Source organism: Tachysurus fulvidraco, chromosome 2, assembly GCF_022655615.1.
Source record: "Tachysurus fulvidraco isolate hzauxx_2018 chromosome 2, HZAU_PFXX_2.0, whole genome shotgun sequence".
NCBI classification, from domain to species: domain Eukaryota; kingdom Metazoa; phylum Chordata; class Actinopteri; order Siluriformes; family Bagridae; genus Tachysurus; species Tachysurus fulvidraco.
Genome location: NC_062519.1, coordinates 35939986 through 35967114, shown reverse-complemented (window position 1 = coordinate 35967114; position 27129 = coordinate 35939986). Strand labels below are relative to the sequence as shown.

General features: G+C 36.8%; 1 protein-coding gene across 3 annotated transcripts; it reads right to left on the bottom strand.

Annotated features, from left to right (window-relative positions):
• Positions 1 to 242: 242 nt before the first annotated feature.
• Positions 243 to 26553, bottom strand: mctp2b (multiple C2 domains, transmembrane 2b). Of its 3 annotated transcripts, none has more exons than XM_027162675.2 (23): positions 26327 to 26553; positions 16333 to 16830; positions 15308 to 15364; positions 14537 to 14657; positions 10987 to 11129; positions 10658 to 10734; positions 10465 to 10576; positions 10286 to 10315; positions 10020 to 10187; positions 9173 to 9303; positions 8550 to 8736; positions 8352 to 8445; positions 8175 to 8277; positions 7986 to 8088; positions 7754 to 7855; positions 7583 to 7657; positions 7376 to 7495; positions 6225 to 6338; positions 5230 to 5268; positions 4164 to 4273; positions 3900 to 4009; positions 1778 to 1875; positions 243 to 644 (listed from the first exon to the last, which is right to left on the bottom strand). In XM_027162675.2, exons 2-23 carry the CDS (start codon positions 16720 to 16722, stop codon positions 576 to 578), a joined length of 2553 nt encoding a protein of 850 aa, XP_027018476.2. In that variant the 5' UTR covers positions 16723 to 16830; positions 26327 to 26553; the 3' UTR covers positions 243 to 575. The 3 variants fall into 3 exon arrangements, with proteins under 3 accessions (XP_027018476.2, XP_027018467.2, XP_047665917.1); XM_027162666.2 differs by having other exon boundaries at positions 10286 to 10318; positions 26327 to 26542; XM_047809961.1 differs by lacking the exons at positions 15308 to 15364; positions 16333 to 16830; positions 26327 to 26553 and adding an exon at positions 14748 to 14823 and having other exon boundaries at positions 10286 to 10318.
• Positions 26554 to 27129: the final 576 nt, after the last annotated feature.

Below are 27129 nucleotides of genomic sequence, written 5' to 3'. Positions count from 1 at the left end.
AAACACTAAGGCTTACTGTGAAATCCACAAACTTTATACACACAACGCTACTACCCCACAAAATACAAGGTGGCTAAATAGACTTCATATAGATATTGCACTCTCTTATAACTCAGGAATTAGCAACATGGAAGTCTTTAAATATCAATGTACACTGAAACCATGGCTACATCCATAGTGTATATCAAACACTATGCAGTTTATGATGTAGCCCATAGTGTTTAGGTGCAGTGTGGGTTTCCCCCCCCCATCAATTAATCTTGTGAAGTATTGACTGCACATACAATACACAGTGGTCTAATCCAAGTCTGCTTAGATGATCAAAAATCCTTCTTAGTTTTAGTTTCTTTCAGTAGAGATAAGTTCGATTTATGTCACTTTAAACATTGCACAGCACTCACAATAAAAATAATTTAATATGATTAAGTGATTTTAAAATGAGCGCATCATGGAGAGTGTTTTCAAATAAAGTGCTCCGGAATTTCTAAAATGATATAGTTAAGAAGAAATATGATGAACTGAGTGGAAGTGTAGTGTCAGAAGTGTAAATTCCGAAGATGAGTTCAGATCTGGATCTACTGGACAGCTCTCCTTCTTCTGAAAGTACTGTGAACCTGGACGGGTTTAGGCTCCACATACTGCTCCTAAAGAATTATGGGTCATAAAAGAAAAACACAACACAACACGAGAAAGTTTAAATGTAGAGTAAGTATAGAAGTAAAACATAACTGAATTTCAGAGCATTTCATATGTGTTTCACAGATGATATTATTTCAGTCTTGTGTCCTGCACTAAAGGCTGTAATGTGAGTTAAAGGCTCTCTTGAGCATTCAGCAAGGATTAAACTGAAACCTCAAATTGTTCTTAGACACTGAGTTTGAGATCGAGTATGATACCAAGGAAATGTGATCAAAACAATTGAAAAAAAATCTGTTTCTTACTTTCTTATTTTAATCAACATCAATTAACTGGTCAGATTATGAAGCTGTCATTATGTCAATTAATGACGATTCAAATGTCATTAATAAATCACGTAGTACAGATCTGAACCTCGTTAAATGCACACAAATTTTGCTTTAATGATCAAATATACATTGTAAAGATACACATACACACATCATCTTTTTTTTTAGACATTCAAGCAGTTCTCTAATCAGCCAATCGTCTGGCAGCAGTGCGATGCACAAATATCGTCAGGTACAGGTTAAGAGCATCTACACCACAGGTAAAGTTACAGAGATCACAACATTTCTACATTCTGATGTTTGAAGTAAACACTAACTGAAGCTCTTGACCTGTAGCTTTATGATTTTATGCATTGTGCTGCTGACACATGACTGGCTGATTAGAGAACTGCATGAATGTTTGGGCGTTCCTAATAAAATAAAGTACATTTGTGCCTACAGTTGCAAAATGCATTATTTCTCTATAAATCAGTTTGAAACCGAAAAGGAATAGCACCCTATTAGCTGTGTTATAACACTAAGAATCAAAATGCAGGTCTGTAATGTATATTAAGCAGAATCTATCTATCTATCTATCTATACATCCATCCGTCCATCCACACATACAAACATACATATATACACACACATATAAAGAAAGAGAGAGAGACAGACAGACAGATAGGCATTTTTCCTTAAATATTGTTTAAATATTTAAGTATAAATAAGAAACAACAGAACCATATAACAAACTATAATATAATAAAACTATAAATAAGCACTGAAAGCACTCAAGGTCACTGAATGAGTTAATAATACAGTTAAGTTCTCACCTTTTGGACATCTGAAGGCATCCTGGAAAGGAAATCCATCACTTCGTTGTTTTCTATAGCGTATGGATTCCGTAGTTTCTTCGTGAATTTATTTATTCCTGAAAGCAATACAGTACATATCAGTAGATATAGATGATACTATTTTTCCAGCAGTGGGAGCGAGTGAGCACTTTCTGGCAACAAAAAACAGCAGAGTTTTGTGTAAAAGTCTATGCATATTCTCTAGAAAAAATCCTATTAAAAGAGCACAAAATGATTCTGAGACAACTGATGCATTTTTATAGACAAGGGTTGAGTACTGAGTACTGCTCTTTATAGATGTATTTATACACATTAGTTCTGAAGGCATTTATGATCAAATTACAATCAAATGTTTTATGATCTTTCTGAATTGTAAAGCTAAGTCAATTCACATATTAGCAAATCCCCAGCAAACATCTCATTAACACTATTAATGCTAACAAGGCAGAATAGAAAGCTAAGGTTTAAATGTGAACGTTTGTGGACAAAAAATGTCATTCCATTTAAAATAGTAGGTGTAAAGTGTGATCATCTGAACTTTATGTTTAGCCACTTTGCTGTAGTTCATTTTCATTAAAAGAAATAGTAGGCAACTGATCATTACCACACATAAAAAGTGTGCATATGAAGTGCTAAAAGTACTAGTAGACACACTTTTACTTGTGTAAAAAAACAAGCTGAGTAAGCAGGAAATAAGTCAGAAGTTTCTGTACTTGTGGTAAAGGGGGAACTGAGCTAAGTAGATGATTAATTCTGATAGTTATGCTGCAGACCATACCCATCCAACTCCGAATGATAAAACTAAAAGAAGATAAATATAAGGGAATTCAGAAACAACTCAGCTAAAAAAACAACCACCACCATTCATTGTTTGTCCTTTGCGATTTGTAGTGAATTCAACATTAAACTAGATTTGTAAAGTTCTTCGCGACAAACTTTGATGTTGGCTTTGATGGTGCAAGTATTCGCAAAGGCCGGTGCTTTTTGGAGGCGAGTGGACCGAAAGATTGTGAAAGCTACTGGACTCTAGGGTGCCAATACTTTTGGAGGCAAGAGGACATGAGCACGTGACGTGATCCGAATACCCGTGGGGCAGTTCCCCTCATTGTGCTGAGTGTTTTGATATGTCACATGTCCATGTTGTGCAAATTTTTGATTTTTCTTGTTTTGGGGGCGGGGCTACATGTGACATCACGTAGTGTCGAGTGACATCACCAGAATACCCGGTGGGGTGCCAATACTTTTGGCAAAAAGTGGCTACTGAGGGTATCGACAAACCTCAAAAGTTTATAATGGAAGTCGATGGGAAAAAAGGCCACTTTGAGCTTCCGTACTGGGAATGCTGGAATTCCGATCGCTTAGAAAAATAGGAGCAACAAACTTCAGACCAGGGTCTACGACATATCCGAATTTGTTGCATGTGGCTCGAAAGCCCTAGGCCCTAGAATGTTCTACAAAGCCAACATAATAAGCTATAGCTAATAGCAATACTAACAAGAATTAACTAACAAGTGGGTCTCTTAACTCTTTACATGAGTTAAGAGACCCAGAAATGAAGAGTCTAAGTCTAAGAGGAATTAAGAATCTTCTTAAAATTCTTAGAACGTCTACAAAATGTGCTAGTCTTTACACCCTACTGCATGTAGAAAACTAGACATTAATAGCTGTTGTATTAAATTGAGCAATTATGGTGCGATATAGTGAAGCACAGTTACTGCTAGCACACTGAAGGAGATTATTGTCTTCAGTGACTTATTCATTCTTTTACCACAGCAATTTAGATAATTTTATAATAAGGATATACCTTTTGGATTTAATTTCAGTGGTTAAGGAGGATGTCAAGTGTTAAATTGATTTAAGTATTTTTTTTATATAAATGACAAAATTGTAATGACGGTGCATCATGGAATTATAAAGTCTAATTTAAAAAAAAACAATGAATGAACTTCGGTTTAAAAGTAAGACTGAAAGAAGCACATCTGTACGTCAAAAGTGATGCAGTGACCTTCAACGACACTCATACTGAAACTCCCCCAAACCTCACAATGCTAGCTAATAGAGCAGAAACTGAAGGAAGCATTTGACTTCCTTAATAACTTACCCCAAATCAGAATAATGTAGCGCAGTGGGATGACGTATGTGATCACCGTGACAAAGATGAGAACCAGAAAGGCCAGGTTTGAGAGGAACGGCACTGACCAATTAAATACGCTAAAATAATAATAATAATAATAATAATTAAGCAAAATGTTAAGCCATGCAAATGAACTGAACTAAAAATGTACACATTATTATTAAACACATTAATTGATTAAAGAGAATGTGGTTTCATTATAATCTTAATAAATAGATAAATAATCATTACTTTTTTATTCTCTCAACAAAGCAGGCAATTTCCTCCAGCAAGTTCTGGACAGTGACAACAATATCCTGGACCATGTGAATCTTCTCCATCAAACCTCTTCTCTCAGATTCCTGTTCAAAACATTTAAACAAATTTATTTACATATATATTATATATAATTTATTTTATTATAACAGCAGCTCTGACAGCAGTGCTGGCTGTAATTACCATCATAGATTAATATTAACACATTTGTTCTAATTTGGGATGTTTTTTAAAGTACCAGTTCATTCAGAGGGGGTATTATAGATCTGTTCATGGTTGTTATAGGATACACCAAGTTAGGTGTTTACTTTGGTGGTCATTAATGTGTTATATACACAGACTGTGTAGTCTATTGGTCTAATTTTAAGTTCTAATTTTTGTATTATATTAATCTTCGTATAATATTCAATTTCTAGTATTAGGATCCGTAAAGCTACTTTATAGATGTCCATTGTTAAAAGTGCTATACAAATAAATTTAAATTCAGTTGAATTAATATTAAAGAACCTCTTCTCTAAAGAACCTCTGGCTTTCTTGGTCTGTAGATGGACTGAGTAAAATTCAGTAAAGTTCTAATGCACAGACTAGGAGGAGTTCAAATCTTAGAGATGAAAATGAAAATCAGAGACATCATTTTATTATCCGCTTTAAGCTTCATAAGACTCCAGTAATATGAGACACTTGAGTTTTTGACAAACGGTTAAAAGGTTTACAGTCACTTTTTTGTATTCATATGTTTGTGTACTTTTGTGTTGTTTTAAATGGTGGACTGCAATCATCCATCAGAACGTTTTGAGTCTCCAGGACACACGATCAGCTTTAGGGCAATAAAAAAAAATCCATACAATAATAATAAAGCTTCTGCATTTCACTCTTTAAACCCTCATTATAATCGGTTAAAAGTATGACGTGTCTGTAAAAGTATTATTATTAATAAATAATACTAAACAAATAACAATAAAACTGGGTGTTTTATATAATAAAGCTTCATTGACTGGTGACTATCAATTTGTCAGTATAGTAAGATTGGAAAATAACCTACCCTTTCATCTTCATCTTCATCATCACTGTCCATACTGTCCTGAAAATAAAAGTTAGATATAATTAACAAGTGGTAAGTAAAGCCACTCTTAGGTGCACTTTAGAAACAGTTCTTCAAATGATGTCTAGGTGGCAGCAGCAGCTCAGTGTTTATTTTTTCTTCATAGCTGTGGAGTTTACTTCACATGTAGGTTGCTTTCATAAATGCTGCTATATGCAAATGAAAAGGATGTGTATGTATTCTAAGTGTTAACTGTAGACATGCGATTGAAATTTCCGCTGTTCCTGAAAATGTCAGGATATATATTAATAAAGGTGTTAGAGTTTTTAGACCAGGTTTGTAGTTTGTTATAAGCATTTTAATGCAGTTAGTCACATTTCATAGCTCAGTACTGGCTGGACAAGCTGTAAGCATGATATAATAACAAAACAAAATAGGCAGAATCAAAAACCAGGTCGACCAGAAGGACTTGTATACACAAGAGCTATATGCTAAACACACACACACACACACACACACACACACACACACACACACACACACACACCAACAACATGCTGAGATATCCAGTGGTGGGTAATTCTGTGGTCGATTTACAGAGACAACTGGTAAGTAATTCTTTAATAGGTATTTATTTAAGTCTGTTCTTTTTTGGAGTAATTCCCAATCATGGATCTCATGTATCATAAGATTTTTAAATTAAAAGGCTCTCAGTTGTTGATCTGAGGATCAGGGTTCAACCCACAGCACTGCCAAGCTGCCACTGTTGGGCCCTCGAGCAAGAACCGTAACTTGCTCCGGGTGCGCTGTGTCATAGCTTCATTTCTTCATGTGAAGACAGAATTTCACTGTGCTTTAATGTATATGTGACATTACATATGTGACAGCTTCTATTCTATTTTTCACGGATGTATGTTTGATATGTATGAAAGATGATAATCTTTGATCATCGAGTGTACTACAGTTTCAGTCGTGGTCTTGACATAGGAACTCACCATTTCCTGGCTGCCCCTGTCAGAGGCGACCTGTGCATAGTTCCATATGAGCAGTATGACCAGGAACAGAGGCAGCATGTAGAACTGCCAGTACCACACTGTGAGCACAAAGATCTGGAGGAGAGGACAGACGACATGAGTGAATGAGTATACAGACTTTAATTACCTTTAAGTTACGCCCTACTCCGTGTCGTGAGGCTTAATGAGCGTCTTTCCCGAAAACTACGCGTTAGTTTGAAAAAAAAAGTTCTCTTTCTGTTTGACGTAATCATGATCACATAGGACACTTCATAGGGTGGAAGTGGCCTTGCTATAAAATGAAAGAAAACAAACAGTGACTGGTTCAGCTATCACAGGTGATGAGTTCCTGTTTATCACTGCTGTCTGTATGTGTGTTCGTGAACAAACAGAGCCATAGTGGAACACAATGATGACAAATGCAGTGAAAACAAACCCTGTAACCGACTTGCATTTCTGTAATTTCCGGATTTTTTTTCTTCTGTGAATAATTACAATGTGACAAGTGATCATATAACCATGAATGAGCTGCTCACATTTTCATTTTTATTTTCTATACAATACTAGTATGAAAGCTTTGATTATTTGCCGATACCTCGTTCTGGTGTCATGTACAATTCTGTCGACATTTGTAATAGGTCACAGGAGCAAGTAATAGGATGCCTGAACACAAAAGCGACAGGTTTACCTTATTAGTTAATGTCCTGTAGTCTTCCAATAACTGGAATGTATTTTAAAATTATTTATTTATTTTATTTTATTTATTTATTTTTTTTACTACAAATCATATTACAAATATTTGGTCTCAGTTCTGCCAAATTCTCAAATCTGATTGGTCAAATGGTGCTGATTAATTTAAAATATTTCTTTTTAGCAGCAGTTCTGACTGTACTGTCATCTGTATAATGCTTTTACATGAATGCACTAGCACTAATACAGAAATATTCTGTAGGATGTTTATTCGATATAGATTGAAAAAGTCTTCAGTGCAAGGACTTTGTAAGTAACAGAAAAGTCTCAAGACAGAAACCTTTCTGTTTCCTTTACTGTTTCTCTTTTCTGTAAAACTTTCATAAACATAAAGAGAGAGAAAAATGGAAGAAAATGCTTCTTCACAATGACTTTGAACTCACCACAAATGCACAGATACTTCGCTGGACACTTTCCCACTGGAAACAGCTCTTGACATACTGCAAGACTTGACTCAACATTCTGTAGATGTTCCTCACACGGAGAACATTTCTGGCCAGGACCTAACAGAAGGGAGAGGTTTATATAGTGCTTGCAGACCAAATCCATACAGTCTGATTGCTTCACTATCATGATATTAGCCATCCCACCTTTTTGGAAAATTTTGTATTTTCTTCAAGGAATTTTCTCTCCTTTGGGTTGAAGCTCCTGATGCTTGCTTTAATCTAAATGATTTATAAAAGAGAAAAGAAAACATTTTTTGCACAGAACTAAATTAACCAACACATACGGTAGAGATGTTTGGAGCAAATCTGACTTACAGGATTAAAGATGACCTCAAGCTCTAACAAAATGCTTCCTTTGGATAATCCGCCTAAGTCCTCTTTCTTCAACGGGCAAGAAATCAGATGGCTGTTACGTATCTGTAACAGAGATAAAGACATTTATAAATCTACCTAATTTGTTGTGGTTCGCTATAGCTATTCTTCACTGCTTGACAGCTATGCTCATTTTGCAAGAATGCGTAAACTAGAAAAGGTTTCCGCTACTTACTGAGAGTAAAGGAATGGCCACTTTCCCCAGGAAATCTGGAGCCTTGTCTCCATCCTCATCAAAGACTGTTACTTCCAAGACATCATGGATGTCTTTGACTGGACTAAATGCAAAAGCAGATTTATATCACAGCTCTAATGCTTGACACAATGTTTAACTTCTGCTGAAAATATAAAAGGCTTTACTTACAATGTAAAGACTTTATTCCATTCAGGGTTAAGAGTTTTGTACACTGTGTGAGTCTGCAGTCTGTCATTTCCCAACTCCAGCACACAGAACGGATCACTTTTCCCTACAAATGGAGATATTTAGTATTCACAACTTGACAACTGACCTAAGAAAGTGTGTTGAAGCTTCTGTATATACCATTTAAATCTGCAGCCATGAGGTCTGAAGCCTTGATCACTTTGACCTGAAGGAAGCCGACGTCCTTGAAATTCTTCAAGGAGTTCCTCAAGCTCTAAGGAGGACATACAGTGTTATGAATATATATTTAGAAAGAGTATGTTTGTGTATATACATATACAATCTACTCGGTGAAGTGTTTCTAAAGAAGTAACTGACGTATTTGTTTATCATGTTTTCTCTCTCATGAGGCTCGTCCAGCGGAGGTGAACACAGGTCAGTAATGGACACGCCGCTGCACCTCGTCAGAGTGATGAGGAAAACCACTTTGCCTCTACAGTGGTCCAAGCTACACGTGAACAACTGACGTTTGTCCACCTTCAACACGGATATGTCAACTTCACACCTGAACACAGCACACACACGTCAATAGTAATGCTGAGGGTCTTGGACACTAACTGGTGTTAATTAGAACCATTTAGTGTTTTACAGAGAAACAATTCCTCCGAAGAATATTGGTTGTTTAAATGTTATAATAAGAACCCTAAGGGTTTTCACCAAATCCCTTCATTAGAAAAGAACACTTTGGGGGCTTTGTTATTTAAGGATATAGTGTAAAAAAATTACTTTGTTTGTGTAAATCATTTAATTTCTGTTTTAGTAAAAACTTATGAAACTATGTTTGTACAAATGATTTCAATAAACAAATTGCATGATGCAGGACTGGTAATAATAAACTTTCCTTCCATAATGGCTACATTTGCCTTGTAGCTTCATTACCAAACATCTTGTCTTTTAACTAGCAGCCATTATTTAATACATGAGCATTTACAAACACTCACTGTCCATAACATTCCTCGTATCTCCGTCCCTCTTTGGCCCAGACGCTTATCTCCAGATGGTTTGGCCCGTCCAAAAACTGGTTTAAGTCGAACCTCTCTCTCCACTGAGGGTTTGCCTTTTTGCACTGACTCTGTGATAATGAGAGAAAATGTACATCAGGGAATCAGAGGAAAGTTTTATTTCATTCCTAATTTAACTGCAAAGTAGTTTAAATTAGCTTAACATCTTGAGACCCGAATGTCCTCATATGAGGACATAACATTTTCTCACAACTTCATTGCCTATACAGTGTATATTTATTGTACCGACCTTATACAGTATGAGGACTGTTAGGTATAATTCTTTTGCGAAACTGCTTCCTTGAAAACACTGATTAAATTTATAGTTATCAGCTATGAATTAAGAAAAACAGTCAGTAGATATTGTAATGTACACAACAGTAGCTTACGGGTCTCAGGAGGATAAATAACAATTATATTAAGGTTTAAATTCAATTAAACAGATCACAGTAAACAGATGAGTAAGATGTAACAACCATGGACTATATCTACAAAAATTAGCAATTGAAGCATTTCTTTATTTCCACACAGAGGAACAAAAACCCTGATAAACATTAAAACAGGTAATATAAATGATCTCATGATGAAATGAGATGACAGCATTTAAGACTTTAAGGCTACATATAACTATGATATAACAAGAAGTCTTCAGTGAGTACTTTAATAGAAGCAAAATATGTTGTCAGGTCATACAAAGAGTATATTTAAAAATATACATTTTATTTAAAATATTTCTGTAAATAAAGTTAAAGTAGAAAAGCAAAAGCAGCTCCTCTCCTTTCAGTACCTTGCTCTTGTATTTCTGCTCTCCGAGTTTAAAACGAACAAACACGTCTCCAGGTCCATCGTCTGGTAGATTGCGTCCCTCCACCAGCGTGATGCTCAGGACTCCAGTCCACAGCTGGCTCTTCCTCAGAGAGTCAGCGAGACGCCGGGTCTGCGGGGACGAACTCGACTGCAACACAACAGCACAAGTCATGCAGTGTACCATCTACTGCAAACAAGTGAAATTTCAGCTTTTTTCAACAATACTACAGGTTGCAGTATTCTTACCTTCATACTCCGTTTCCTCTTCTGAACCCACTTCTTTACCAGAAGAATAAGCAAACCAAACAACAGAAACACAATGTTAGTTGCAGATTTGAGAGAATTTAGAGAGCATGGAGAAATTCTAAAACTCAACCAATGCAAACTTTTAATGTTTAGTAGTTTTCACTCATTTTATTTCTTACATTTCGTTTGCTTTCTTCGTCTCTGACTGCCAGGCTAATATCAATAACAATCACACCCATGTCATTCTCCAGACTGTTTGGGTCAGCAAGATGTAGCACCATTTCTTTTGTCCTGTGAAAAAAAAAAACAAAGCAGCATAAATTTGTGCTCAGAATCATGTACGAGTACACAAACTGATTTTTATTTGCCTACTTCTCAAGTTCTAGTTCACTCAGGAGAATGCTGCTGGAGCCCATGAAGTCATCTGTGGTCAGATCTCGATCATAGACCTAAAAATAAAAGAGATATTTAACAGTGCTGTGGTAGTATTAGCAAATATGATGACCTACTGATCAGATGGTTGAAAATTCAAATCCCAGCACCACCATGGTGCCAGCGTGAGCGAGGCTCCTAAGCCTCAACTCCTCAGCTGGATAAATATGATACATGCAAGTTGCTCTGGATATGAGCTTCTGAAAAATACTATAAATATAATCAAACATAATAAGCATGCGTAAGAATTTTACAACATATGTAGATACCTTAATGTGCAGTTTCTTTTGTAGGTCACGGATGGGGAAGGAGAAAAACTCATTCCACGTTGGGTTGAGGTTCTTGTACATCACTTTGCTTTTGTACAACGTCTTTTCCTCGAGCTTGAATTTCACATACGGGTCACTGGTGCCTGGAAAACAGGCACCAGTTAAAACTTTTACATAAGAAGCAGTGATTAGTGGATGAGCAGTAAGCAGGAGTTTGTAAGTTTACACATCTCTGTAAAAGAGATGTGACCTATGACCAAAACTCCTTCCAAAAATGCTAAATAAACCACTCCTGACATATCAATACTCACTCATCCATCATACAAGCCATCATGTAAGCTAAAAAATGGAAATGAAAATGTATGTAAACAAGTCCATTCGACTAAATCTGTGATTAGCCTTGTAGCTAGAACTGTCAATGCTACTGTTATAGAAACTTAACTTAATCAACATCACCTGATTAATCACAGCAATGTGTTGTAAACTAGTTTACTCCATTTGTTTTACTGTGTCTGAAATGTGTGAATTAGGAGAAACTTCTCAACTATGGTATGTGCAACATTACACCAATGCACTGAAGGATGTGGTCAATATTTAGATGCAGAATGACTTCAAACCTCAACATTTCCTGAGGTTGTTAGTGCTAAAAAGAGCCTATGAGGCAACAATCAAATGTGAAAGCATATGCTGCTTAATTATGTTAAATACATAGTGATATTTAGGGACTCTGATGTGTTTTGTACACTTGCTAATGCTAATGGGATACAAATACAGTATACTGTGCATTCTCATTTCAAGACTGAAGCCTATAGATTGACAGACATCTGAATATACTATATAAAGATACGATGCAGTTCAAATAGCTGTTCAGGAGCCAGTTTTACTATTCACTGAGAGTGTGATTCTAGGTAAAGTCCTACTTGAAATGCTTTTGAGGTCAGTTCAGAACACAAAGCTGCATAAACCCCCAAAACACTTTTAATGTTCAACGCTGACAGATCTTTAAATCCTGGATCCGCCCAGTAGAAGTGAGCAAATATTTCAGCTCGTCACATTTACTTAAACAAGAAGTTCATTTGTACTCAATTTCCTTTTCCCAGAGCAAACAAAGCATGGTAAATATAAAGGAAGAATAAACACATAAACCACATGCAATAACTACAGAATTTCAACAGAACATGTCATATGTGAATACGTGGGAAATCTACTATGAGAAAATTTGTCACAGGTTAAAAGAGAAAAAAACCTGACGAGAAAGTCGGACATGACTGCGCTGCAATGACAAGCATGCAGGACATGTTCAAAGCAGGCGGCGCTCTTGTGCACCGGGACAGTAGGAAAAGGGTGAGGCAGCAGTAAATCGGGTGTGTTTGCTCTGTGGGTGTGGATTTGGACAGGTTTTGATCTGCTGTGTGGAATGCTGACTATGTAAATGTGTCTGAACTTTCTCTAACAAAACTGAACTGCCAAATCCACAGACAGCACAGAGCCTGGGCTTTTTCTGCAATTATGCCATAATGCCCACTATCTCAGACGGACTCTTGTTTATTGGCACAATAACACAACCGTGCTACATGCACTTTTCCAATATATAATACTACATCACTCTACCATATATAGACCTAAACACTGTAATTAGATACTTTTTTTAGTGCAATTTTTTTTTATTCATTGCCCCTAAATTCTATATTTCCCTAAGATTTATTATATCTTATTTTTAATTATTTTACCTTACTATTAATTGAATAGTCGTACTGTGTATGATTGGACATGTGACAAAATAAAAATTGAACTTGATTTCAAATGTATAAAATAAATAATAATAATAACTAGAATGTAAATTTCCTGAAAAAAATGTGAATGGTGCTTGCACGTGGCAAATCTCGGCACTCGTTGCTAGTGTGTTTTGGGTGAACACAGAAGAGAACCCGTGAGCTCTGCGCACGCTGTGTGTGTGAGAGAGAGATTAGAGGAATTTTAGGAATATCCCATTCAAGTCTATGGATCAAGTCTATATTTTGGCCACTATTTCATCCGCTGTGCGAACATCGTTGGTTGGATCGCTTATAAAAGTCATAAAACAATGAGCCGGTCGATTTGACACCTCATTCAGGGGTCTAGGACAAAAGCTGCGACAAATTACCCGCCGAAGTTTTGTCCGGAAGAAGAATATCTCAGTATGCAAGATAACAAGAATGATGCTTTGCAAGCACCATTAATAAAATAAATACATACATACATACATACATACATACATAAATATTTTACCTAACAGTTTATAGATGTCTGTTCCCCTTTAACCTAAGGATTACAGTCTGTGTAACTGTATACTTCAACACCCCAATGACACACTGATTAACTTAACCTAAGCTTAATATTTAGCAATGTCATCTCTAAACTTCTTTAAAGGAAGTGTTGAAACTGTTCACCAGCCAATACACGCAGCAACCTCATAAAAGAAAATGACCATAGAAGTAATGACTACTCATAGATTTGCTCTTATATTAACAAAGCTTCTATCAAACATTCAGCAGAAATTCAGTTTATGTAGCCAGTCAGTGTAAAAGGTTGATTAGGCTTTGCACAAGAGCTCTGCAGCTAATAAAACTTATAAGGGAAGTAAAGTCATAGCTCACTCCAGCAAAGCTGAGATATGTGTGAACAGTAAATACTGAAATCACACTAGTCACATTGCACATCGGTGTCCATAAAAATAATGATGTACGTCTTACTTGAACAAGAATAAAATGATCAACAGCACACAATGTAAACTGTACTTATTCAGCTTATCTTTGCCCACACTGAAGGAGCAAAAACATTGCAATCATTATCTTAATCCAATCCAAAATAGCTACATGAAGCACACATTATATAGCAATAACAATATATTAATGGCCCCAAAGAGTAATTAGTATCCTGTAGTAAAATAATATTGTGTTCATTATTAACTGTGCATGATGATGCATGTTTTTGGGGGTTTTTTTACACGCTGGATGCTCTTCCTGGAACAACCCTCCGGCTTGGGACCGGCACTGAGAATTAACGCTTCAGAGGCTTCAGAGGAAATGGAACCTGGGCAGCGGCAATGAGAGCACGGGATACTGCCGCTAGACCACCAGAGGACTGGTGCACAGAAAAACATTTCAGTGCCTTGTCCAGTGACTAGCTGCACCTCTTATAAATAGGTACAGTAGACACAGTAGTAATTACCTTATCTAAGTTTTATTCTTACAAAATACATATTAATAGTATTTTTAGCTCACTAGGAAAATATAGGATGTGCTGGATCAAGTGCTTTAAGCCGCTGATTAATGATGTATTAAACTGCTATTATACGATTATTTCAATAATTTATCATATTAGTCTTTCAATTGTTTTTTTTTTTACTTTTTCCTTTTATGCTACATCAAACAGCACTTGACATTGAAGAAAAAAAAAGATTTGCTTCTTCAGTTTAAATTCTATGCAGTAATGTTTTCTCACACAAACTTGAGTGCGGCAGTCCACATGATGGATCCCCATAAGTGTCACTAAAGTTTCTGAATCTCACCACAGCGATCTCTGATGACGAGGCCTCTGCCCTCTTTTAGGTTAATGGAGAGCAGGTAGGATTTCTGCGGTTCCTTATGATTCTCACTGACAGTCCTGCCATCCCCTGCCATGTCCAGGACCTAAAAACCAAAGCAAAACAGAACTTTTTTCATATTCATCTTGCTAGTATAAAACAGTCACTTCATTTACCATGCAACAGTTCACAATACCGCATGGAAACAATTCAACATCTCTGCACGATCAGACGTTAGCCTTTCATACCGCTTGTTTAGTAAACAGGAATTAGGAACTGCCTCTGCTGAGAATGACACAACCGTTAAATTTTGTGAAAATTAGGAACCTCAGAAAACAGCTTTATTTGCACTGCTTACCTCATAGAGGAGGCTTTAAATGTTAGCAATCCGTGTTACCTTCTTAATAAGAGTGATTTTTAAACAGTGCATATAATAATATTCTGTGCACGAATCTTATCATGGAATTTCTTACAAATGCTTATTTAATTAGACATGCAATTAATCCATGTCTATGCATCCAAAAAAGAAAAAGGAAAAACATTTCGCAAACTTCATGGAGTCATGGACAAGGTTCACTGCCAGCCGCTGGAACCGAACATTCTGTTGCTCAGCATTGAATCTGTTCATGTGAAGCAGCCAGAAATTCAGTCTCAGATCAAGGTGACTTTACGCTGTAGCCTTGATTTCACCAGGATTATAAGATAACAACAAGCACACAAATAAGAACACAACTCATTATTTACATTGTTACTTACGGTATTTTGCTCAGGATCATGCAGAGAATTGGTGTCATGGCTCTCCACCCGTTGTTTCTGTGGAATCAAAAACAGATTCAGTAAACGAATAACAGTTATATTACTTAACACGTATTAATGCTGTTAATCTGCAAAGTGTTTTTTAAAAATATGATTTTGGTCATATTTACATATGCAACAAAGTATGTTAGTCTTAGTCAACCCTTTATTAGAAAATACCTTCACTCCAGGATATTTTAAGCCATGAGGCCCAAAAATAAAGCAGCTAAAGAATTTCACTTTCAATCTAACTGATTAAAGTGTGAGCGCTTTAATTAAATCAAGTCCATAAATGTATCTAGACTAATACTTAATAATATAGGGACACATTAGGGCAGAAAAATAAAGCTTCTCTTCAACCATAATATAACCTGCTGAAGAAGTGAACTAATTCAAGGCTAGTACAACAAAAAGGTCCTGATTCAGAGGTCTTATAGCAAAGAAACAAATATTTCAGTTAAGCACCGTATCAGACCAAACAGCCTTTACCTCTCAGCCGTGGGTTAAAAAGAGATTTGTTCAGATGCCTATTAGTTATTAGTACATCTCTGTATATCACCACCATTTACAAAAAATGCATGAAATAATTAAACACAGACTGTAACTGGATTAACTGGACTGTACAATTATTTGGTGTGTTTGCTCCACACTACCAAATTCAACTAGGTTTTATCTAAAAGATAAGGTAGTAATATCAAGTGAGGTACAATAAGTGAAGAAGGTGTTCAAATCTAAACATATGAAGAATCCAGAAGACCAGTCATACTATGATTTACTAAGTAACACCTGAACACTCACATCTCTGGAGTGTTCTGTATAGGGCAGTTTAATAAACAGCTTCTGAACATGACAGAAAGAACAAATAGACCAAAACCTGTATTTCTATAACTAAGTAAATATTATAGTCGTTGCATGTTGAATGCCATAAGTTGCCTTTAGCATCAAATTAAATAAATAAAACAGAAATTATTAAAATCATACCATACCTCTGTTGAGCTCTCTGGCAGGATCACCATCTCGTCTACAGCATCCAAGAAGTCCTGCTCCTCATCCAGACCACCCTCCGCAGAGTCTGGAGAGATCCAGTCAGATGAGGCTGTGGGCACAGCTGGCGAATCAGAACACTGGGCTCCACCCATTGACTCTGTCACAGAATGACTGTCGGTTTTGGAGGAACTGAGAGTGGCAGGATGGCGGGCTGGTTGGGATGGGGAATTAGGTGCTGAAAAGCTAGTCCTATGCTCCAACGCTCGCTCTGGTCTAACCCGGGACTTGATGTGTCTCTGACTGTTACCGCGAACATAGTGGATCAGTGGCTTCGCTCTCTGGCGCAGGTTACCCCATACTGTCTTTTTGGATCCTGTACCGGGATCCATCCAGAGGATTTGTGTGCGTGTTTGTGTGTGTCTGTTTGGTTTGTGTGTCTGTTTGGGAAGAGGAAGTGATCAAGGCTTCACACACAGAAGTGAGATAGTCATCAACGCCTGTTAAAAAAACAATGGGTTTAGAATGAGATTAAATCACCACTGAACATATCATTTTAAACCATTATTAATAGAAGTGAACCATAATTAGTGTCAACCATAAATAATCCATGCATGCTATTTCGCCTGTGCACAAGACAGGGGACACCCTCGACAGGATCCCAGTCTACAACAGGTGTTATTTAAGACACACTCAGTAACACACTATGGACAATTTAGAGATGCCAATCAGCCCACAATGCATGTCTTTGTACTGGGGAGGAGAGCGGAGTGATTAGAGGGTTCAAGCTTATTGAACTTTGCTTCCCATATGCTTTTAAATGATACCAACCTTTGCTTTTGTAGGTTTATTCAGTTTCACAGAATTGCATTTACGGTTATAAAGTACATTATTCATCATATATAACATGGCCTGAACATCAGGGTGCATGGACCATTCATTTCTCTGCTTTCCTGCACTGGTTAAGTAAATTTCGTGTTCAACTATCTTATCAGATACTGTATCAGATTATTAGAAACATGCATCACCACTGTATATCATTATACACCGTAATCAAATTTTAACTCGGTCACAAAGTTTGGATATTCTATGATTCCAGAGCATTTGCTGTGAGTGAAAAACAAAAAAAAAACAAAAAACAAAACACTTATTTTTATTGGAAGTAGCTGGTCTGTGTGGTGGACAGTGTCGGGTGTGAAGGCCACTCCGATTAAACATCACTTTGACAGCATGTGTCTTCAATCAAGGCTCTAACAGAAAATGACCTTTAATAGAATTATAATTCTTATATATTATAATTAATGTCAGTTTGGATGCATTGAACTACAATAAGTGAGTGATTAAAAAATCTGCTGCAAAAGTCGAGCACATACAGTAAAGAAATATAAATGAAAAAAAAAACAATGTTTAAAAGAAAAAAAAACAGCTATGAGTTGTACTGTATATGCAATGTGTAGTGACTTGTGGCTATGCATCCTGTTGGGGTCTTCTGCCTCCTGGTTTGATTATCATTGTGATAGCTAAAGTATGCTCAAAGCTATGAAACACACACACACACACACACACACACACACACACACACACACACACACACACACACACACACACACACAGAAACAGACACATACAGGCACACAGAAACACACAGACACACACAGACACACACCGACACACACCGACACACACACACACCGACACACACACACACACACACACACACACACACACACACACACACACACACACACACACACACAGACACATACAGGCACACAGAAACACACAGACACACACCGACACACACACACACACACAGACACACAAAAACAGTCACACAGAAACAGACACCTACAGACACACACAGAAATAGACACATACAGACACACAAAAACACACAGACACACACACACAGACACAGACACACAAAAACAGTCACACAGAAACAACCTACAGACACACACAGAAACAACCTACAGACACACACAGAAATAGACACATACAGACACACAGAAACACACAGACACACACACACCAACACACACACACACAGAGACACACAGACACACACAAAAACAGTCACACAGAAACAGACACCTACAGACACACACACACACACAAAGAAACAGACAGACACAGACAGACACATACACACACAGAAGTTTGTGCTTGTGTGAACAGTCCTGTTATATTCCTATACCAATCCTGGTATATTTATATTTGTGGCCAGAACATGCCTCGTAGTGTTGCCCACTGTAGGTGTCTGTTAGCTTCAAATACCAGTGAAAGCATTTTCAGCCAAAGCACATGCCCATAGGTTAACAGATTAAATAGCCAGTGGTGTGCAGACACCTGGCCCTCACACCATATAGGGCTCTTCTTCAAACGTCTCAACCCAAAGTTGGAAGCACAGAATTGAACAGAAAGTCTTTGCGTCCTGAAGCTTTAGAATTTCCCTTCACTGGAACTAAGAGACCCAAACATGTTCCAGAAACACAATATCCCTGTGCACAAAGTGAGCTCTATGAAGACATGGTTTGCCAATTTTATTGTAGAAGAACTTATTTGTGTTCTACACGAATCCCTGCCCTCATCCCAACTGAACAACCACATCTCCTCTCCCAACATCAGTGCCTGACTTCTCTAATGCTCTCGTGGCTGAATGATCACAGATCCACACATCCACACTCCAACATCTAGTAAAAAGCCTTTCCAGAAGAGTGGAGCTTATTATAACAGCAAAGGAGAAATAAATCTGAAATGAGATGTTCAAAAAGCACATACAATATGTGTCCACAAATGTTTGTTGATTTGGTTCAACATACATACTGTACATAAAATGAAAATAAATATATGACACTTTCTTAGTAATATTAATCATCTGAGGATCGATTTTACATAAGAATTAGAACTTTTCTTCTTATAAACTAGCCTCCTTTTCCTCTTTAAGCCAAGCCTCTTGTTTCCTGGATTATCCCCGTTTACAGGCAGTCCAGTCCAGAGCCAGGAATCTTTCAACTGGTCTGGATTTTTCATAAACAGGGTTGAACCAGGAACTCAACCACCAGAATCAGCTCTTTCAAACACTCAGAGCTCTAGTGTTACATGTCATGGCAGGTGGTTGCTATAGTTACTAAACCATACTGAGTTTTCTTACTGATTTCCTTTTCTTATGTGTTTTTGGAAAATAAGTCTGATCTCTGACTATTTAATACTAAAAATCATGTCGAGCAGAACGAAATGCGATACGGTTTGAAGCAGAAACAATTGGCAATATTTCTGAAATCTGAAAAGATTTACACAACTCAAGGTTTACACTACAGTATGCCACTGTTAGAACCAGCTGAACCAGGACTGTTTAATGAATTGATTCCCAAAACATTCACGTCATACAGCATTTTGTTGCTGCGTCTGTGGGTGTGACATGTATGACGCTAGTGAGAGAGCCACTGTATTGGAAAAGCACCCAGAAACTTCAACCCTGGGCTTAAAGCAAATGTTTCTCAGTGGAAAAAGTGTCTTCTGTTTCTGTTCACACCTTCAGATACAAGAGGAGCTCAGATTAAAATACATACAGAAGCAATTCTAGACTGTTGTGAATGTTTGGCCATGTTTATATTAAGAAGGTGTTTATTAATATATTATAACAGCAGGTCTGACCGCACTGCTGGATATAAAGCAAATCACATGTTTCACCTCCATTCAATTACTTGCTATCATTTCTCTAGCTCGTTACAACAGACTCTCTATACAAATAGATTGTAAAACACATTTTTATAGAAACACAAGGTTACTTGTGTAATTGCTGGTATAATTTGAGTTTTCTATGAGATGATGCTCATTTATCACTTTAGATGGAGGCTAGTCGGAGCTAGTTTCAGCAATTTCTTAGTTACATGACAAGTTTACATTCATTTTATTTGTCTTTGAGTAGCTGATGAGGAAATAGACCATTTAAAGCTGTTATATGCAAATAAGAACCGGAACATTTTGTTTTGTTGATTTTTCACAATATTTTATGTAATAGAAATGGAAATAAAATACAGTGTCTTGTCAAATTGCTGTGGTACAAGAGGAATAATATACTTGCTGTTATTGAGAAAACTTTATATTGCACACATTTGCTGATTATTTTCCTAAAACAGTATGCCATGTTTTTTTTTTTTTACTGTTTACTCTTTTTTAGGCTCTTCATCTAATCTTCTGATGTTCTGCAGCATCAGACCCTATGACATTAAATCTTATACCAGAGGCATTTGCAAAATTATTCAGAGTTACAGAATTAAGTGTTACTATTAATTGCATTTTAATGTAAATAGAAACGTGTCAAGCTGTCACAAAAGATAAGCACTAATTCAGAGCATTATATCCATTCTACTGAAGCTTCTCTATGGAGTTTCTCGACTATTTCTCTCTGAGTCAATAACACTGCTGCGCCCAGAGACATTTTCGTTATTTCATCCCTACTAATAATATTGCTACTACCAATAATAATAATAATAATGGCACACTGTTCTGCCACCAGTCTGTATTGAGTTACTATATTTTTATATTTTCTATGTATTTTAATCCCTTTACTACCTGTACAGTTAAATTCTGTTCTTTGTCTGTTTTTTATTCTATTTAAATTCTAGTTTTATGACACAAAGTGAAAAAAAAAAGCTTTTCATTTTACAGAATTTGGCAGACACATACATACACATACAGCGAAATACAAATACATAATACAACTGAACAATTAAGGGCCTTTCGATTAAAACAGGGGAGTCAAACTCAAATTCACAGTGGGCCAAAATTTAAAACTGAGATAAAGTCACGGGCCAAACTGAATATTTATTGTAAAAATTAACTGCAACTGATATGTAATGTTCAACATTTTTCATATGGAAACAAACTTTAGTTTTGCTTAAACACAGGATTTGGAACAACCAGAGCTTGATATTACAAACACGTAAGAAATTAAATTCTAAATAAAAGACATCAGTGTTCATTTCGCAAACTTTGACCATACACTTTTTGACAAACTCTCCCTCATTAAAGGGCCGGGCAGATTTTGCTGTCTCTGCTGCCACAATAAAGCTTTACAGCATTTACAGCAGCTTCACTTTTTGATTTTGCTTTCATGAACATAGACTGCCGGGAAACCAGACTTTTTTTTCATCTCCTCCGCCCTCTGGAGCTTCTGCTTTACATCCAGGTCCTTATACTTCTCATATGTTTCGTGTCATAGTGTCTTCTTGTTATATTCTTTCGTTACAGACACAGCTCCGTTAGCTCACAAGACAAACAGGTCTGTCCTTTATATTGGTGAACAGATAATCTGCCTCCCTCCTGTCTTGAAAGCTCCTATTTTCCATCTTTCTTTTGGCCATTTTTGCAGAGGGTGGAATTAACTTGCCCGAAGTGACTGTAGCATGGTTGTTAACGACTGTCAACAGAGAACGAGGGGCGCTATTGACTACGCGTCAATACAGTGGCAAGGCATTCTGGGATTTGTAGTATTAGCGGAGCATGCGGCTAGCCAGCTGTAATGCACATTTGATATGATCTCGCGGGCCAGGGTTTGACACCAATGCCTTGAAGGGACCAGGGTGTCCCCTTTGCTTTGACAGACTCCAGGTTGGATGAATGGACGTTTCAGTATTGTTGGCACCTATTAATGAATCAAAGCTCCCTCGCCTCCTCCTTCAGCTTGTATTTAATATTTTCCTTTTGTCATGCCTGTTAATGAGCTCATTATCTTTTGTTAATCTTTGGATTAATACCATTTATTTTCTCAGTTTATTTTGCAAGCAAAACAAGCACCAGTCATTTTGTTCTTATCCCTCAGTGTTAGCATTTTCCGCTTTTAACAAGCTCTGCTATGACCTGGTCCAGTTTTGATCCCTGAGCAAGGCCCCCAACCCTCAATTGTTCAGTTGTATAAGATGCTCTGGATAAGTGTGTCTGCCAAGTTCTGTAAATGAAATGCTTTTTTTTGTCTCTTCGTGTAGTAATAATATTAGTACTTTCAAAATAGTATTGAAATAGAAAAAATATAAAAATAGACTAAGAATAAAATTTGTACTGAACAGGTAGTAAAAGGAATAAAATACATAGAAAATATAATTACAGTAGATATGTGATTCCCGGATTTATCACAATAAACGCACTTTGCGTATGGACTTGTATTTCCTTTGACGCTCGATATGATGGAGGGAGAGATAGATATGCAATAAATCAATAATAATTTAATAAAATAAGCATATTTATGATTGTTACTAGCAATATCTATATAAATTGGAGAGTTGCATGAATTTCATACTGAATCTGAAACTATTTTTTTCATTATATTTCATTAGCTATTGCAGGAAAGCTACCCTCTTCTTTCACCAAGCATCCCAACCAGAGAACATGGCCAAGTCTGCTCTTGTCTTGTGGGACTATGTTTTTCTGTTGCACTGCCCAGGAGTTCTCAAAATGTCAATTTTCTCTGCATAATTCTAGTTTCAGTCATTTGGCACCTACATGGAAAATGTTTTCCGCTGAGTTTCTTCCTCTAAATGCAGAATAAATGAACCACTCGCCACAAAACAGCACCAAATTTGGTACTGGTGCTTTTCCATGTAGTGTGTTTTTGGTCATTACAATCTCTTATGAAAAATGCTATTGGATTTATTTAGAGAAATAAAAATAAAGGTGCATAGTTCCTTCACTTAAATAAAACCAAAGTTACATTGTTATGTGTAAAGTATAATGCTTTTTAAGAACCATTTTGGCTATTTCCTTAACGGATATCCTACACCATTTTTCCAGACCCATTAAACAAACGCTGGTTTGGAATTTGAGACTGTGAGAAAGACTGACTTACAAAACTGATACCAATCTAAACTACATCAAAACATCTTAACAGACTTAAAACACAGAATCAACAAACTCAAGCATGCTGCTCCACCCTGCACTGTTCGTGACATAAGCCTCCCATTGGAGATTAATAACACTCAGAAACATGAGGACAGAGAGGGGTGTCTGGGTATTAAGGGCAGGGGAATACACTTTTGGATTATCATAATGCCACTCTAACACCTGGCCCATCATTTTTGAGTACAAATGCTTTTCACATGGTTGTCCTTTTAAAAGAACGATGATGCCAAAGCTCTTTGTGGCTTTTAAACCTTGCTGATGTATCTGTGAGAGGAAGCATGTGAAGCACAACATTCAGCATTTACACTGATCTAGCACACAGGGTGTGGGCTGAGTGTGTAAATAGATGAGCTGTGATAAGAAGAAACAGGAGATGTTGATTTTTTTTTTTTTTTTTTTAACTGGGAGAGCTGTAAATTGTTTCTGTAAAGTGGTAAACATGTTTTTGGATGACTCTGAAAAATCAAGCAATTCATCTATTTCCAGATTGACCCAAATAAAAAACATTTGATGCGTAAAAGTAAAAATGCAAACGCTCAGCTTCTGGCAATGTAAACACCCAAACTGGAACTGTTTCCGTGATACTGATATCTACACCAGAGTTTCTGCTGCTTGGGATTGCAAACTTTACACAAAAAGCTGGTTGCAATTACACTAATGGTTTCCTGAACCATTTATGCTGATTATAGTGATGGCATTATGAATGCATCTTGCAACCAAAAAAGAATTTTCCTAAAAGTATTTTGAGAAATAAATCACTGTCTCTTGAGTCTTGACTAATAAAAGTCCCTTTCTTAAGATCCGGCTGAATAAAGCTCACTTGCACCCCATGATGGAGTTAAACATTAGCCATAGTCCCTATGTGGTTTATTCCACAACTATATTATTATAGGGAGAAATGACCTGAACTGTTACTGGGTTGTACAAGAGGCGTTCTATGCCACCTGTCTTGACACCTTCCAAAAAAGTTATTTTTCTGCAACACAACAATACTGTATTTCTACTTTATGTTGTTGCCATTGAGTCTCCTTTGTACTGGTTTGTAGTATTTGGAAAAAACTCTGCAAGATACTTCCTCAAGCAGCTCTGCTATCCTGAATGGATGATAACATGTTGGCATCCCCAGCCAGGTCATCTTTGCCTGTATGCTTGGCTTCACAGGACAAAGTGCAAACGAAGGGCTGTGAGCTAATAGTCCAGGAAGCACCAGAGAGCTGAGCTGCTAGTTCACAGATCTAACATGCCCTCATGTGGAAGCTGTTCAGTAAATAGTGTGCACCTCATTGACTCTATCTGATAGACTGTGTGATTCAGAAAATTAAACTCTGTGTTTTTTCTGATACTGCTGTGACGTTGGCAACTTCTTTTTACATTAAAGATGTATGTAGTAGCTATTGTAGTACATCATTCCATTGTGGATAGCAACTGAAAGTGAAAAATACAAATAACCTTCATCCAAAACAAATCTCACAGTCACTTGAGGTCCCACTTTACAAGCCTTTAAAAGATACTGAACTGCAATATGCATCATTTAAAACTGTCTTTTTCATAGCAAATGTGAGAAATGCATGTTTGGTGATCAGCTTGCCTTGCATGTGTGGGTGGTCAAAAGATTCTGGGTAAACATTGTGGTTAAACCTATAAAAACAGTAGGTGTAAATGCTTGCTGCTACAGAACACAAGAGAGATAGATAAATGGATGGATGGATGGATGGATGGTTTTTTTTTAATTATGGGATACATGTAATAAAAACTTAGCAGTAGTTCAAACAAGATTAGATCAAGAAGCCCATGATGTACAATCATTAACTAAACAGTTAAACAAACCTAAAGCCTGATTAAAAGGGACAAATGGATAGTGAGGCTCACATTACACACTTCACCTCACAATGCCATATATTCAGTGCAATAACCAGACTAATAAACCCTGTTGTTCTGTGTAGTTACTTATTGTGGGCAGCATGACGAGCTTTTACAGAACGCTGCTTTATCATTAGATGCATCACTCAGATCAAACCAGGAGAGAAAATGCATTTCACTCATTTCAAATAATCTGCACACTTACACCTAATCATTTTGCTCTATACATGGTACCATGTATAGTTTTTTTTGTAAGTGAATTGTAACCAAAAGTAGATTTATAACATCTATAGGCACGTATTAGAGGATTGAGGTGTCATTGTCTGGTTGTGATAACATGAATGGCCCATAATTACAACAGTGAGAAAGGAATGCAAACTGGTTCCCATCTGTGTGAACAAATACACTTGAATATGATTCTTAAAAGCATGACAAAGTCCTGAGTCATGTACATTTCTCCACCTTAATGAGTGACGAATGATCAAATCTTCTGGAGAAATCTGTTTCTATGCATAGCTATTTCATCTGGTTTGATGCCATTATTATAAGAATCCCAGAAATGTAATAAAAAGTAAGTAGAAAGTAAAAATGGCAGTAACTTAAATGTCTACAAAATGCTTCTGAAATACTACACAAAGTGACATGATTTCCATAATGTAGATTTGCATATTTATTTGCAAATGTTACCTGCAGAAGCTTTTTCAAACTGTTGCACAAATGTTATCCGGTGATAAATAAGAAATAAACAGTTTTATTCTGTTCCCTGGATGTGACGTCACACGGACTTGACAATCTGTCTATGTCTACAGAGTCCATGTCTATGGTCTTGGGCAAAAAGTAGATGAAGGTCAAGTTTGTGAGTTATGGAAACAGCGCAGGTTTGTGTAGATTAACTTGACAAGTTTTCATCTACGAGTAGTGGTTTAAAGTTGTTTTTGTCTTGTGCTAACTTTTTTGTGTGTGAAAGTTTGCATTACAGCAGGCAAAAGAATAGAGTTAAACAAAACAAACAAGTAAGCAAGCAAAACAAGCTAACAAAATAGTGGTGAGAGTAGATCAAAGAAAAGGAAATAAAAAGGTCCTTGAACAGCCGCTTACAGGTGTGTGTGTGTGTGTGTGTGTGTGTGTGTGTGAGAGAGAGAGAGAGAGAACAGGTAACTAAAAAGGTAGAAAGTGATTAGTAAAGTAAGCAGTTCTTTCCTTCATGTCAATATAAAAGGATTAAATGTATCCTACCTGGGGTCCAACGTTTAAAGCCGTTTTAAAGTCATCTTGGTTGGCGGTGTGTGTGTGTGTGTGAGAGAGAGAGAACAGCGGTGAAATCCGGAGATAAACATGTGCAAACACACGAGGAGGAGGGAAAGAGTAAGTCGAGAGAGCAACGAGAGGCAGAAACTTCCGTATTAAACTACAGGACGAGCGATTTTTCATAGGCTACTGAATACTGAACCTACTGATACTGTACCCGTTGATAATGAACCCACTGATACTTGACCCATTAATACTGAAGCCACTGATACTTGACCCATTAATACCGAATCCATTGATACAGAACCCATTGATACAGAACCCATTGATACTGAACCCATTGAAACTCACCTCAGTGATATTGAACACAGCACATTTCTTTACCAGGTATCTTCTACTTCAGTTTTTTCATGAGTGTGCATGTAGAAATATTTAGATTAATAATATACATAATATAATAATGATAATAATATATAACCATAATATATTTAAATATTAATTTGTGAGTGTAAATGTAAAAAAGCCCCATGTTACAATCTGTCAGTCCAATCTAACCAAAGGAACCCTGATTAAGAGGAAGAGTTTATTAGCAGATGTCTCCAATAGTTTCTCCACTGACTTTCACTACGAGTGAAATGTAAAAGTAATAATTTACTGATTAAATCAGTCTCGTCTCACGAACAAACACTATAATGGATGTGCGTCTTGTCTCTTGCCCACGTCTTTAATGCCCCCTGCTGGCTCACATGTTAAACTGCATGCATCATGAGGTTCACCTTTTCGGAAAATTT